We start from the raw sequence: 13,220 nt of genomic DNA, 5'->3' as shown, positions 1-13,220 counted from the left end.
CTCTCTTTACCTACCTCTTCTCTCTCTGTCCTTCTCTCTGGAGGGTCTCTTGGCTCACCCACTCTCTCGTCACTGTCAGAGCCTATTGTGGATTTTGGAACCACTCTCTTCCTCTCTCCCTTACTGTTTCTTCTTCTTCTTCTCCTTTTTTGCCCTTACCAAAAAAAAAAACTGAAGCCCCCTTTTTTCTTTCAGCTTGAGGCATTTTTTTGTGAAAGAGAGCTGATAGACAGACAGGAGAAGGAGGCAGACGGAGGGAGGGAGGGAGGGATGAATGGCCTCATTCAGAGGCGTAGAGAAGCAGGCCCACACAGACACAGCGCGGCACACAATACACTATCACTCTCAATAATCGCTGGCCTGTTTATGAAGCTGGTGTGGCTCAGTTATCTTGTAAACTATGTTCCAGTGCAGAGGATCAGATATGAAATCCATAAGGTGGCAGAACTCACTGCCTGACTATTGATTGTGGAGCTTTATCTTTTATCCTGTTTTTATAAAGCTGCTGATGAGCACACTTGAGGCCTGCTGTCACTTAAAACATCTCAACAGTTTAACAAGGCTCATTGCCATGTGCTACATTAGACATAAACCTATTGCATCTGCATTTAAGAACATTTCCTACAGTTTAAATCAGCATAGGATAAAAAACAACAGCAACCTATTAATGCAGAAGTTTCTCATGGCTCTTTATGCTGCCCTGAAATCATTTGGTCACTGCTTTTAAAGCTTTTTGCTCAATCTTTAAAAGAATGAGCACACGCTTGCAGAATATTGATCCCCCAGCTTTTAGCTTGTCATAATAAAACGCTGCTTAGAATGGATTATTAGTTTCAGTCTGGGAACAAATATTGTGGGGCTATGTGTATCTGAGGATGAATGAGGTTGTGTTTGACCTTTTCAGTCACATAAAATGAGGTGTTCTACAAAGACAAGGACTTAAAAGGGTAAATTTATCTCTCTTTGTTTATCAAATTTATATTTTATGACATAACATTCATCTCGCCTCTTGACCTGCCCTTGTGTTGTCTATCTGAAAAGTTGCTCCACTGTACTAAATCCTTGTTGTAGTGTGGAGGGACAAATATGAAATCCATACAGAGACTGTGCTCTCTGCCAGACACTATCGATCTCCAGACGTTCTCTTCTTTTCTGTCCTTACAATGCTCCACCTAAGCAGTCTGTGCAGTGCCTTTTTCAGAATAACTATGATGTGTTAGTGTATCTTCATTTGCAGGTTTACTTTAAGATACAATTGTGCGTCTGTGGATGGTTCATTGTAAAGAGATGATGGTTCTCTGAGAAGACTCTGGAGTGTTTGAGAGGAAAAGCAAACAGCAGAGGCTGAGCAGTGGGGATGTGTGTGTGGACAGTGTTTGCAAAAAATGGTAGAGAGGATGTCAGACAAAGCGATGAAGACGAGTCATTGGATTTGGACGAGCATAAGCAATCCCATTTGTGGGACAAGGTTAAGGGTAAACGTTTCATCTCTGTTCTCTTGCTTTCTATCTATCTTTAACAAAACAAAGGGTTGGGTGAGGGTAGAGTGTTCAGCCTCACCAGGAAAGATGAGTCCTTGGTCAAAAAGGCTTCTCACCCCTGCTCTGCCTCCCTGTCCTCCTCATCACCTCTTTCCAGACACTTCCTCCACCTTAACATAACTCTGTTCACCATGACTCTGGCTTTTCTATCTCTCCACAGACTACAGACAGTCTCTTTTTGTGTGAGTAGGAGGTGAGGTAATTTCAGGACACTTCAGCTAAGTGTTATGCCTGAAGCAAACATAAACAAGATCAATTTTTGTTTGACCACCAACAAAAAAATAAAAAATAAAAAATAAATGTTCTATCTAGAGAGTCGTTTTCTACTGTTCTAACACTACATCTTATTTTCTGCTGAACTCTTGTTATTCCGTCCTTCTTGAAAAATACCACTCAAAGCAACTTTCAAACACAACTAAAAAGACAAATAAAAGGCTTTTATTGGAGAAAAATATAATCCACCTTGTGAGAGGTTTTGTTATCACTGTAAAGCTAAGATATCCACATTCTTCTTCAATGACTTTATTAATGACTTAATAGAGGACAAGCTGCACAAACTACTTCTGGATTTAAAAAAAAGGATTTTGAATTACATGTCAGTAAAATAATCTCTCAATATCAATTTCATTAAATTTCTGTTAAATTATCAGAAACATTTTAAAATAGCTGCATTCTGAAGGTAATTAATGATAAATCCAGGCATCATGCATGAGTGATCTTTAAGCTTACCACCATGACTCATGTAAGGGATTTTATTGTCAAAATCCAGACACAGTGTTTCTAGTGTTACTGTTTATGACATGATTTCTTTTTATCTTATATTGATTATGGTAAGGGATTCCCCTTGTATAGTGAGGAAACTGGGGCTAATTGGGAGAATTTAAAGCTTCCTAAGAAGGATCAATGACAACTTGTTATCAGGGGAATAAATATATAAAATGTTGATCAACTATCAGTTTTAAGATTTTTAATACTGAAGCATGCTTCATAACAGGGGAATAAATAAAACCAAGAAAAAACAATGACATGTGTGTTTTTGTTTTTAAGACACTGTTGTTGCCAATACAGCAAACATACGTTTGTGAATTCAATCCTTAGTTTCTTGACAATATACACATTATCATCAAGATGCACTTCAACAGGGGTGGCCAACCTGCGGCTCGTGAGCCACATGTGGCTCTTTGCCTTTTGGTGGGTGGCTCTTTTATCTACTATCAAGTTATGAGTAACGGTATGCCAATCAATCTAAAATACTGATATACTGATGTAAAGTTGGGATCAGTATTGATCAATACTTGGGTGATGGGATTGATACTTAAGTTTCAGTTTCTCTTCTCTACATGTGCTCCTCTTAATAGCTCATGTGCTCATATCTACCTATCTATCCGTCTATCTATCTATGTATCCAGCTAGATAGACAGCTGGATGGCTAGATAGATAGATAGATAGATAGATAGATAGATAGATAGATAGATAGATAGATAGATAGATAGATAGATAGATAGATAGATAGATAGATGGAACTTTGTCTCTTCTGCAGTAAAACAGACATTTGTCTTTGACACGGCTCCAAGTACAAATGTAAACACACTAACAAACACAGTAAAATTGGCTTTGAAATTTGGAAACGTAATGATTTTCATTTTATGTTATCTCATATATGTGTGAGAGGAAGTGTGTTTGTAAGCCTACTTGTGTGATGTGGCTCTTTGTAGTACCACAGTGATTTGTGTGGCACTAGAAGTCAGAAAAGCCTGAAGTTGCCAAATCATAATTTTCTAATTATCCTCATTTAAAGGAACAAAGATTACTAGATTAATACAGACACTGGATCAGATAAGATTCTGCATCGACTAATTCCAAAACAAAGGAGCCTGTATTTGTATTAGGACTTAAAAAGTTGGATCGTGTTCCCCTGTAGGGTCTACTCTTGGGATATGAACAACATAAGCTGTTCGTCATCAGTTAAGTAAACATGATTTTTGGCAAGCAGCTTGCTGACTGAATAAATATAACTCTGCTGAAGAACATATGTTTTCAAAATAATAAGTCACCTGTGAAGGCTGTCACAAACCTGGCTCAAAAGTGTGTGAGAAAAAGAGGGAGACCACACATAGTCTGCAATGATTTACAATACACTTTGATAAAGTAAATAAATGACTGTGAGTCACTTTTGCAAGAAAACAGCTGTGATTCAAGGGAAATTTCACACAACTTTTAGCCTTTTACATAAAGCCATTCACTGTTCCCACTACACAACAACCATCTTTTAGCCACATACACTCTTTTTTCAGTATTTATGGCTGACAAGACATGTTAATTTATTGCACTCTTTGAACTAGTTGTGTCAGTCTGTGTTAGCCCACACTTTCAGTCAGGGTAGAAACTCCTTCTTGTTGCAGGATTCTCAAGTCTGTTTTTCTCTATACACCTCATGTGGTGCTGGAAAACACAGACTGTAACTGTAAATGTCCTAAATGTCAGGGTAAAGCTTTCTGAGCTAGATTTCTCTGCAACTTTATAGCTCATGAATGCTTATTACTCTAGCTTATTAGCTTTTACCTGTCTAAGCCCTGCAGGTATCTCTGTGCCACACTGGAGGTAAGATGGGCAATGCCAGGAGAAAAAAAATGAGGTATCGTGTTTAAAGTCATTTACACAGGTGTTCCCTTTATCTTGGCCTTTAGCTGCAGGTAATGAAGGCTTAAAATGCCTTTGCTGTATTTCTCTATGTGCGTGGGGAATGTCTCTGCAGCTTTCCGTGGTTGTTATTCAGACTAATGGGTCGAGGAGCAGCCACACATTCAGGACAGGAGGTTGTAAAGCTCAGTGTGTGGGTTTGTGTGTGTGCGTGTGTGTGAGCACACGCGCACATGTGTGTTTCAGGGTAGGAGTCTGTTCAAAAAAGGTATATAGGTGACTGTGTTTTATTTTATTGTGCTGTGGCGCAGTGACAGGCAAATCAGTGTCAGGTTTATCTGAGCATCTGTTCTTGCTGTCATATAAAACACAAATAAGCAGCTGGTCTTTGCTGAGAGGAGCAACCTGCAGAGAGGAGTGAGAAAAAAAAGATATAGAGAGTTGAAAAATTGAAAATAACACCAGAGTAGCAAAGAGAGCAAACATATTTTCTGGTAAAGTATTGTTCTGCCTAAGCAATGTATTTCCTCCCCTGTTATGCAAATTGGACACATTTGAATGTGAAAAACAAGAAATAAAGTGATGTGCAGAGGATGCACATGATGGAGAGAGCCTGTGCTAAACGCGCAGAGACAGAAATGAATCAAAGAGAGGCTGGGGAAGCTGCAGAGGAAGACGCAAGCCTGCTGAGCCTTGATATAGTGTATGGAGTAATGCAGATAAGGGAGGGATGTTTTAAAAAGATTTATGGGGGGAAGCTGAAGCATAGCTTGACAGACAGAAGAAGCAATTAAGAACCTGAAAAAGACATAAGATTGTACACAACAACCAAAAACAAACATATGGAGATAAGTGGGAAGCATGGAGAGGTGCAGGTAGAGGGAGTCCCTGGAGGCCTATTGTGTCCACTGCTTTTACTGTGGTGATGATGCACCGTGCTGCCAGTCCCTTCCCCTCATTAAAGCTTTATGAAGCAAGCTTAGCACACATTTTATTACAATGACGCCACTGTCTGGCACATTCCAGCCCTGCGGCTGCATGGTGGCAGTGGCTGTTGGGGTGTAGGTGCTGCTGATGTTGGACGGGGTTTGCAGAGAAATAAGCCCATACAGAGATACAACACGAGGAGGAATACAAGAGAGAGACGAGATGAGAGTCAAAGGATCAGAAGGCTGAGGTAGAAAATAAGGGCATGAGAGAGTGAGGAGGTGAAAGATAGAAGAGAAAAGCAGAGTGGATGAATGAGGAATGAGACTGAGAATAAGGGATTTTTGTTATATGCTCTGGGCCTGTCTGTGTAGGGCTGCAGATGTCTTGGTATTGTTAAAAATAGAATGTTTGGGGATTAAGGCTATCAATATTTCCTTAAGTTTTGATGGAGACACAGGAGCTGGGTGACAAATGAAGCTCTCGCATAGTGATGTCATGTACTACATCTAGGCCAGTACTTTGTTCGTCAAGTTTCAAAGAAGATGCACCAGTTGGCATGGGAGCAGTTCTCAACTCTGTTTGTCACCTAGTGCGTCACTTTGCATGTGCGGTGCTGTCTTTATCTGCTGTACTCTCACACCAAAAACACCTGATCCCCCAAATTTATTCTAAAGCAAAAGGAATCACAAAGAAAATTATTGTGTGATGCTTGTATTTGATTCTGTGAAATAACTTTGTTTCTCTCTGCAAAGAGCCATTTCTCCCTTAGACTCTGGCATCATAACTGAAGAGCAAGATAAATCCTCCTGCATGTTCCAATCTGCATAAGTGCTCACATCTTACCAAGCTGTCTTTGTTTGCGTCAACCCTTGTCATTTATGTGTTATTTTATTTTATTTTTAGATGAACTTTTGCTCTTCCTTCCTGAGAGCTTAATTATCGTGTCTACTTTAAGGATTTTGTGTAAACATTGTTGTGCGTTCCAGGTATTAGACTGATCCAGCATCAGGGTGAAATACAGCACCTGTCATTTAAGTCGGACACACATCTTCATAATCTTGTTCCGTGTTGCAGTGTGCTCTGAATGATCAAATAAAACCTAGAAATCCTCAGAGAATCAGTCTTAAAGACACTAAGTTTGCTGACTTTGAGGACATGACTCAGCTTCTTCTGACTGACGCATGCTAAGTACGTACGATGCTAGTTCTCTGAATTGAAGACATTTAGCTGCTATCATAATCAGAGGCTAAATCCCCGCCTTATCGCCTCCAGGGTGCAGAGGCCTCGGCTTTGTTTAATTGCCACAAGCCGAACCGCCAAAGCTGCATCTCCCTCAGTGTTTACCCCTACTGAGGCTTATAGCTGATAATGGAATTACTCTGAGTCCCCAGAGGAGAGCGGGAGGGAGGAACAGAGAGACGAGGCAGTCGAAGAGGAAGAGAGGGTGAAAGAGATGAAGGGGAGTGGGAGAAAGAGGCTGGATGCTTTGAAAACAGAAGAAAGAGGAAAGGGAATAAGATGAAGTGACGCAAAAGGAGATGAAAACAGAGAGAAGGAGGGAAAAGGTTAAAGAGTGATGGTCGGTTGTTGCCAAAGGCAAAGTCTGCAGTCTCCCCTCCCTGTGTTACTGTGTACTCCAGTGTGACGTATTACAGGGTGGAGAGTGAATTATGACGCAGGATACAGCTACAGCTTAAAACATCCCTGCCTAGAAGAATCAAGTTGAAAGGAAGAATGAAGCTAAAGAGAGAGGGGAAAATAAGAGGATGAAAGGGGAAAAGAGCAGCCAAAGAGAAACATTTAAGACTGAAAAAGAAAAGAGTTGACATGCACTTTAGGCTACTTCACTCGCCCAATGCTTAGAAGTGTTTGTCTGCACAGTTCGGCTGATTTGTCAGAATCTGCTGCACTTTCTTTTTCACATACCCAAGAGATTTTTTTCTGTGTTCAAAACCAGTTTTCATCAGGCGGCACGGATGAACGACAAACCGCGGCGAGAGGGGGGGATTTTTGTGGAAGCCAGATAGTGCAGGGCGTCTGTGCCTTTCACTCTCCTCTCTGTCATGGTTGAAAGCTTCAGGTTGTTTGAAGACTGAGTTGTAGTGTTGTAGTGGAAAATGACTGCACATTTGAAGTGAGCTTGCAGCTCGGTCTAGGGCTCCGTATCTGTGAGTGTGTGTTTAGCTTGAAGCAGGTGGGATTATTTGGCTGAAATTTCCTTAACAAGTGTGTAAGCAGCCATGCCAGTTTTGGGAATGATTCATGCCAGTCAAGAATTTTGAAAATTGCTCGCCGGAGGCCCAAAAGGGAGTCTGATTGGAACTAATGTACATGTGCTGAAACTTTCTAATCATGTTTAGGCCTACATCAAGTGACAGACAGGGATTATTCTCTGTAAAAGAATCTTTTTTATTTAAAAACAAAATCAAAACAAAACCTTATTTTTTATAACAAAGTGCTGCACTGGGCATTGGCGTCATTCCGATGTACTAGTCAAAATGCGGAGCGTGCCCGCCACTTGTGTCATGACCTGAAAGACCCAGGCCACTTATTCTCAGATCAAAACAGGAAATATGCCCTGACTGCCTGCCCTGCACTCTCAGACAGAAAATGACAAAGCATAAATGTATTTTTGCAGATGAACTGCAGAAAGAGTGTGCGTCTTTTCATTGTGGTCGTGATCATTGGAAAGCACCGATGTGTCAGTTTGAAAATAAAGGTTCTGGAGACTCAGGGTGTATTCACACCTGGATCGTTTGGGACAGTTGTTCCGAAACAGTGGGAACCCCCCCCCCCCCCCCCCCCGAAAGTCCGGTTCGTTTGGGCATATATGAACACAGCAATCGCGCTCGGATGCGGGACAAAACAAGCGGGTCGAGATCGCCAAAAATAGGTGGTCTCGGCTCGCATGCATACGCGCCCTGTAGCGGTTCCTGTGCAGTGAGAACACAAACGGCCCAGCAACTGACTCATAACTGTGGTAGTTGTGAGAGTAGAATGTGTTGTTGTGCACCCATCAGAGCCCGTTTTTGTCTGTGGTGATGTGAGCCAGCACGTTTTCGTCTAGAGACATGCAGGATATTATTTTCCAGACGCAGTCAAGACTCCTGGAAAAACTGCACATGTTGTTCATAAAGCACACACTGGTACATTTGCCAGATAAGGGCTGTAATGCAAACTAGCCACACACGTTGTTGATGCTCCATGGCGGGTGAGAACATGAATGAATGAATGAATGAATGAATGAATGAACGAACAAAGATAGGGAAACTCATCGTCTTCCAGGTATGATTTCTGACCAATGAGAGAAAAAATTGATCCCACGTGACATTTGTTTACAACTTTGGACTGCAAGAGACTTTTGCCATGTGAACACAAACGAACCAAGTGACGACTGCTACAATTGTATCCGTTTTGCTTCTGAATCAGAACAAAGCAAACGAGCCACAGGTGTGAATACACCCTTAGAAACACAGGGCTTGTTTGTAATTTTTGTTTCTAACAGGAAAAGTAAAGTTTCACAAAAAATGTGGGGTTTATAAAGCTACGTTGTTATCTTTAAATATGTTTTTGCACTATCTCTGAGAAGCTAGGTGGGGTAACCTCTTGTTGGGTTTTCATAATATGGTCACCCTAACCAAGATTTAAACCCCAACCAGGCTGTAATCTCTATCCACAGATTATGTATGTAAGTATAATGGCCAGTGAATTTAAAATGAGCCACATTTACCTGAAAAGTCCAGAAAACTCTTGTTTCAATTTATTTCAGGGCAAAAATTAGGTCTAAAATGCTTGTATCAAGTAAAATAAAACCTGCCAAGTGACCAAGCTTGTTACTCGTATTAAGACATTGTTATGGTTTCAAGCAAATTTTTGAGCATTTTTTTCCTGTTCCATTGGCAGATTTTTTTCTACCTGTTACAAGCAATTCAGACCTAGTTTTTGTCTTTAAATAACTTGAAACAAGACATTTTTCTGGACTGATTAGTTGAAAATGGCTCACATTGAGTAAAATAAGTCAAATTTTACTACAAAAAAGACAAAAACTCTTGATAAGATTTCAGATTTTTGCAGTGAGAGGATTTCTTGTAGAGGTTTTCCAAGCCCTTAGTGTATTTGTCTGTGTGTGTATATGCATGAATATGTTTGTGTGTCTGTGAACGTGTTGGGGAGGAACTTTGCCGTGAGAAAATGTGAATCTGACGAATGACATCCCATCATGTAAAGTACATGGACAACGTAAGGCTATTTAGTCTGTTAAATTAAAAACCAAGGTTAAGACCTGATTTATAAGAGAGGTTACTCTAAATTACTTCTGCTGTGATCTGGTGCTCTATGGAAAATAAAATTAACTCGGTGCCTCCCTTATTTGATGGTAGGGGAAACACTGCAGAATCTTCACAGGGGTCAAGATTCAAGCACAGGAAGTGTTCATGTTTCTGTTTTTTAGTACAAGTCTTAATTGGCAATCAAATGCTAGGTGTCATTGGTTAATGCAGAAAATACAGTTCACACAGAGAGCTAAAGCAGGTAAAACTCACATCACTGTTGATTTACTGGCTTTCTGATTTCATGTTTAAAGAACAAACTTTTAAAAAGCTGTTTTCCTCTCTTTAGAACAGACATGACAAATTATACAGTTTCTGTCTTTACAGCATCATGATGTTGTCATTTGAGCACATGTAAGACTCACTGAAGACAGACCAAAAAGAAGCATCAGTGTGGCTGCTGCTGGTTTGAAACCTTCTGGTATTCAGTGGCGTTTTCTCCTGGAGGCCAGGGAAGCCATGCTTCCTCTCTTTTTTCAGACTGTAGCTGTGTTTTAATGAAAGTACTCCTTTTTAACAGTTTCAATAATTCTTCAGTGTTTCGTCACTATCATCGCTTCCTTATTTCTCTCCTCTACTTACTGAGCATTTTACGATGCGTAAAACAGCGTCCTCCTAAATGTTATGCTGTGCATGAGTGGTGAAAATACAAATTGCACACTATTGTCTGCAAGGAAGCCAAGCCAAGTTGGCGTCCCTTAGTGAAAAAAAACAAAAATGATTAACCAATCAGATGAGGCTGAGGTCATGACACTGCTCACCTGTGATTGGCCAAGACTGTGTCAAGGGAAGCCACCCCGTCTTTGGCCTCAAACCAATCAAATCACAGTATCGTCATCATCAAGCCACTGAATGAAATCAGGGAGATTAGCACGTTAGCAGTGTGCATGAAGCAGCTGGTTGTGCGTTTGAGCGGGCGGTTGTTAATATGATATTTAAGCTAAGTCAGGAGGACAATGTACGTGTGTGAGTGAGTGACTGAGGGTGGGAGAGTGAGTGTGTGTGTCGGTGTTCCAAGTAAGTAAAATGAGCGCTCTCTGGGCGCTCTAACAGGTCATTCTGTTACATGAAATAGTGATTTACAAACTGCAACATAGTCTTTAATGTACCACACTCCCTAAAAACCATACAGATATGAGGCTTTGTCTCACTTGGCTTCCTCAAAAAAAATCCCCACGCCATGCCACTGCTGGTATTTGTTAACAGATGAATGGGCACTATCCCGGGGGATGTAATGGACCAAGAAATGACAGAGTTTACGTTGCAGATGCACAAGCACAGAAAGGGAAGTCTTGGCTGAAAGTCATTTTCATAAACTGAATTGCCAAATAGAAGCTAAGGCATTTTTTCTGGGAGACTACGCTGCTTCTTGTCATCAGAGTGTAACTGATAGAGTTTGCTGACTAAACATTTAACAGGTAGAAACCCTGAATCACAACTAAACTGAATTCTGAGCTGCCATCTGCCTGATAGGCTCACATTTAAAGATATATTTTTGTTTGTGTTACTTTTTGAGAAATCTCGGCAAGACTTTTTTTTTTTAAATGATAAATGAGGCATTTTCATACATCACACTGCTCTTGGGTCTCATTGCAACAGTTGACATATTTTGCCAGATAACAGTGTGTCAGTTTAATTACAGACCATAGGTCCTTCTGGGTTCTGTCCCCCTTTAATTTAACTCTTTCAATATCTCAAAAACAATGTCAATGTAGTATCTTTTCTTTCAGTATTTTTAACTTTACCGTCTCTTTTTCCCTTTTCCTTCTCCATCCGTCTACCCCCCTCACCCTGTCCTCTCCCCTCAACCCTCTTTGTATCAGTCTGTTCCCAGTATTCAAGGGGGGTCTTTGCCATCTTTGGCCTTTACGACAAGCGCTCGGTGAACACGCTGACATCGTTCTGCGGGGCCCTGCACATCAGCCTGGTGACGCCCAGCTTCCCCACCGAAGGAGAGGGCCAGTTCACCCTGCAGCTGCGGCCGTCCATCAGAGGGGCTCTGCTGTCGCTGCTTGACCACTACGACTGGAGCCGATTTGTCTTCCTCTACGACACAGACAGAGGTAATTACACTGTGACTCATACGTTAACAAGGTATTTGAAGAGTGGTTCCAGAAATGAGACACATGATGTGATTGTATTTCTTGTAAGTTTTGCAAAAGGAGCGATGACTTAATGTGAAATTCAACATTCACTGTGCACCAAAACTGTCCAAATGAAAGCAGAACTGTGTCGTTATAAAACAGTCAGAAATTCATTAAGTCTGCATACAGACGGCATCTCATTCTGTCATCTTAATCTTGGCTAAGAATAAAAATTCAGTTAAGAGAGACTTAAATAGATTTGTAAATTAGTTCGCTTCCAAAAATGTTCCTCCCTAAAAAAGTGTCTGTTAATTTCAGAGCAGTTTGAAATGCCACATGGAGAACAATATTGTTACATCAACAAGCCATAATCATTTGTTAAAAAGTCTCTTTGCTGCAGAATATTTGGCGCTGGTTTAAGTGCCCAACCAGGCCATGTTTTCCAGTGGAAAAAGAGCAATCTCTGTGTTACTGGATCCGCACTCTCCTGATGAGGGGATACAGCTGCAGGAACAGGGCTTTGATTGGGCAGGACTCAGCCTGAGTTCAGCATCCACCCCTGTGGCAGTCACCTACCTTTAATTGAACTGTCCCATCATGCACTGTGCAAAAGTTAAGGGAGAGAGCACAGCTGACACCTTTGGCCTCTGACCACCGTCATGGGAATGCTCGGCACGTTATTTCCTTCCTTGTGTGTCTCACAAACACACACTTATTCTCTGCCACAGGGAGAGGAACACAGGTCAAACCGTGACGCAGAGTCCCCAGACAGTGCTACAGTAACATGTTCAGGGTTCAGTGGACTGCAGTGTGTGCCTGTGTGTGTGCGTTTGTGTGTGGCCTCCCCCAGCATCACTGTGATGCAGGTTGTCTGAGTTAGTACCCCAGGGGAGCAGAGGGAGAAGAGCAGGAGGGAGATGGTGAGAAGGAGAGGGCTGAGCTGGTGAAGCAGCTGAAGGAAGACAGAGAAAAAGACAGGTGGGACAAAAAGAGGAGGTTAGATGAAAAACTGTGAAGAGAGGTAACAAAGAGGGAGAACAGACAGGATCATAAGCCTTTGGGATACACAGTAACATATACAAGAAGCAGGAGGAGGTTATAGGGGGGAGAGATGGGAGGAAAGGAGGAAGGAAATGAAGCAAAGGATAGATGTGAGAGTTTGGGCTGTGTTCACCCTTGACTTGGCCGAGGCAGTGCCCTTCATTATGAGCTCCCATCAGGCCCTGCTGCCGGTAATGTGCCGGAAAATGGGCAGTAACGCTGTGATCTGTTTTATGCTCTCTGCTCTGGTTGGCTTCACACATGCACATCCACACATACATGTACACCCACACGCACATGCACACCTGCACGCACACTAACACTTAAACAGCGGTGTATCAGTGGAAGAAAATCAAAACGTACATTAATTTAGGTACAGTATTCAAATGTATGTGCATCTGTTTATGAGTCACATTAATATGAGTAACACGGTATAGGCCCCCACACACATGCATAAAACTATGATAACTGAGGCTTCATACGTACTTTTTGTTATAACTCATGCAGGGAGTCTTCCTCTGCACTGCAGTATCTTTGTGTTTTTCAGTGTTGTCCTGCCCCTGTGTATATTAATATCACAATCATTCATGCTTTGTGTCCCCCTCCCAGAGCATATTTTGAGATTTGCCAATGATTACAGCAATCATTATGACAAA

General features: G+C 41.5%; 1 protein-coding gene across 6 annotated transcripts in view; it reads left to right on the top strand.

Annotated features, from left to right (window-relative positions):
• gria4a (glutamate receptor, ionotropic, AMPA 4a) overlaps positions 1-13,220 on the top strand; it is a 139,915-nt gene that overhangs the window by 60,941 nt on the left and 65,754 nt on the right. For all 6 annotated transcript variants that reach the window (XR_012599103.1, XM_074679407.1, XM_074679406.1 and 3 more), the window contains exon 3: positions 11,263-11,502. Coding sequence is in view for 5 of the 6 variants with exons in the window: in XM_074679407.1 (XP_074535508.1) it covers positions 11,263-11,502 (240 nt within the window). In the remaining variant the exon portion in view is untranslated. The remainder of the gene's footprint in view (positions 1-11,262; positions 11,503-13,220) is intronic.

This window comes from Halichoeres trimaculatus, unplaced genomic scaffold, assembly GCF_033239565.1.
Source record: "Halichoeres trimaculatus isolate MK-OKI-2021-1 unplaced genomic scaffold, fHalTri1.1 fHalTri1_scaffold_9, whole genome shotgun sequence".
Lineage (NCBI taxonomy): Eukaryota > Metazoa > Chordata > Actinopteri > Labriformes > Labridae > Halichoeres > Halichoeres trimaculatus.
This window is presented reverse-complemented; position numbering and strand designations above follow the sequence as displayed.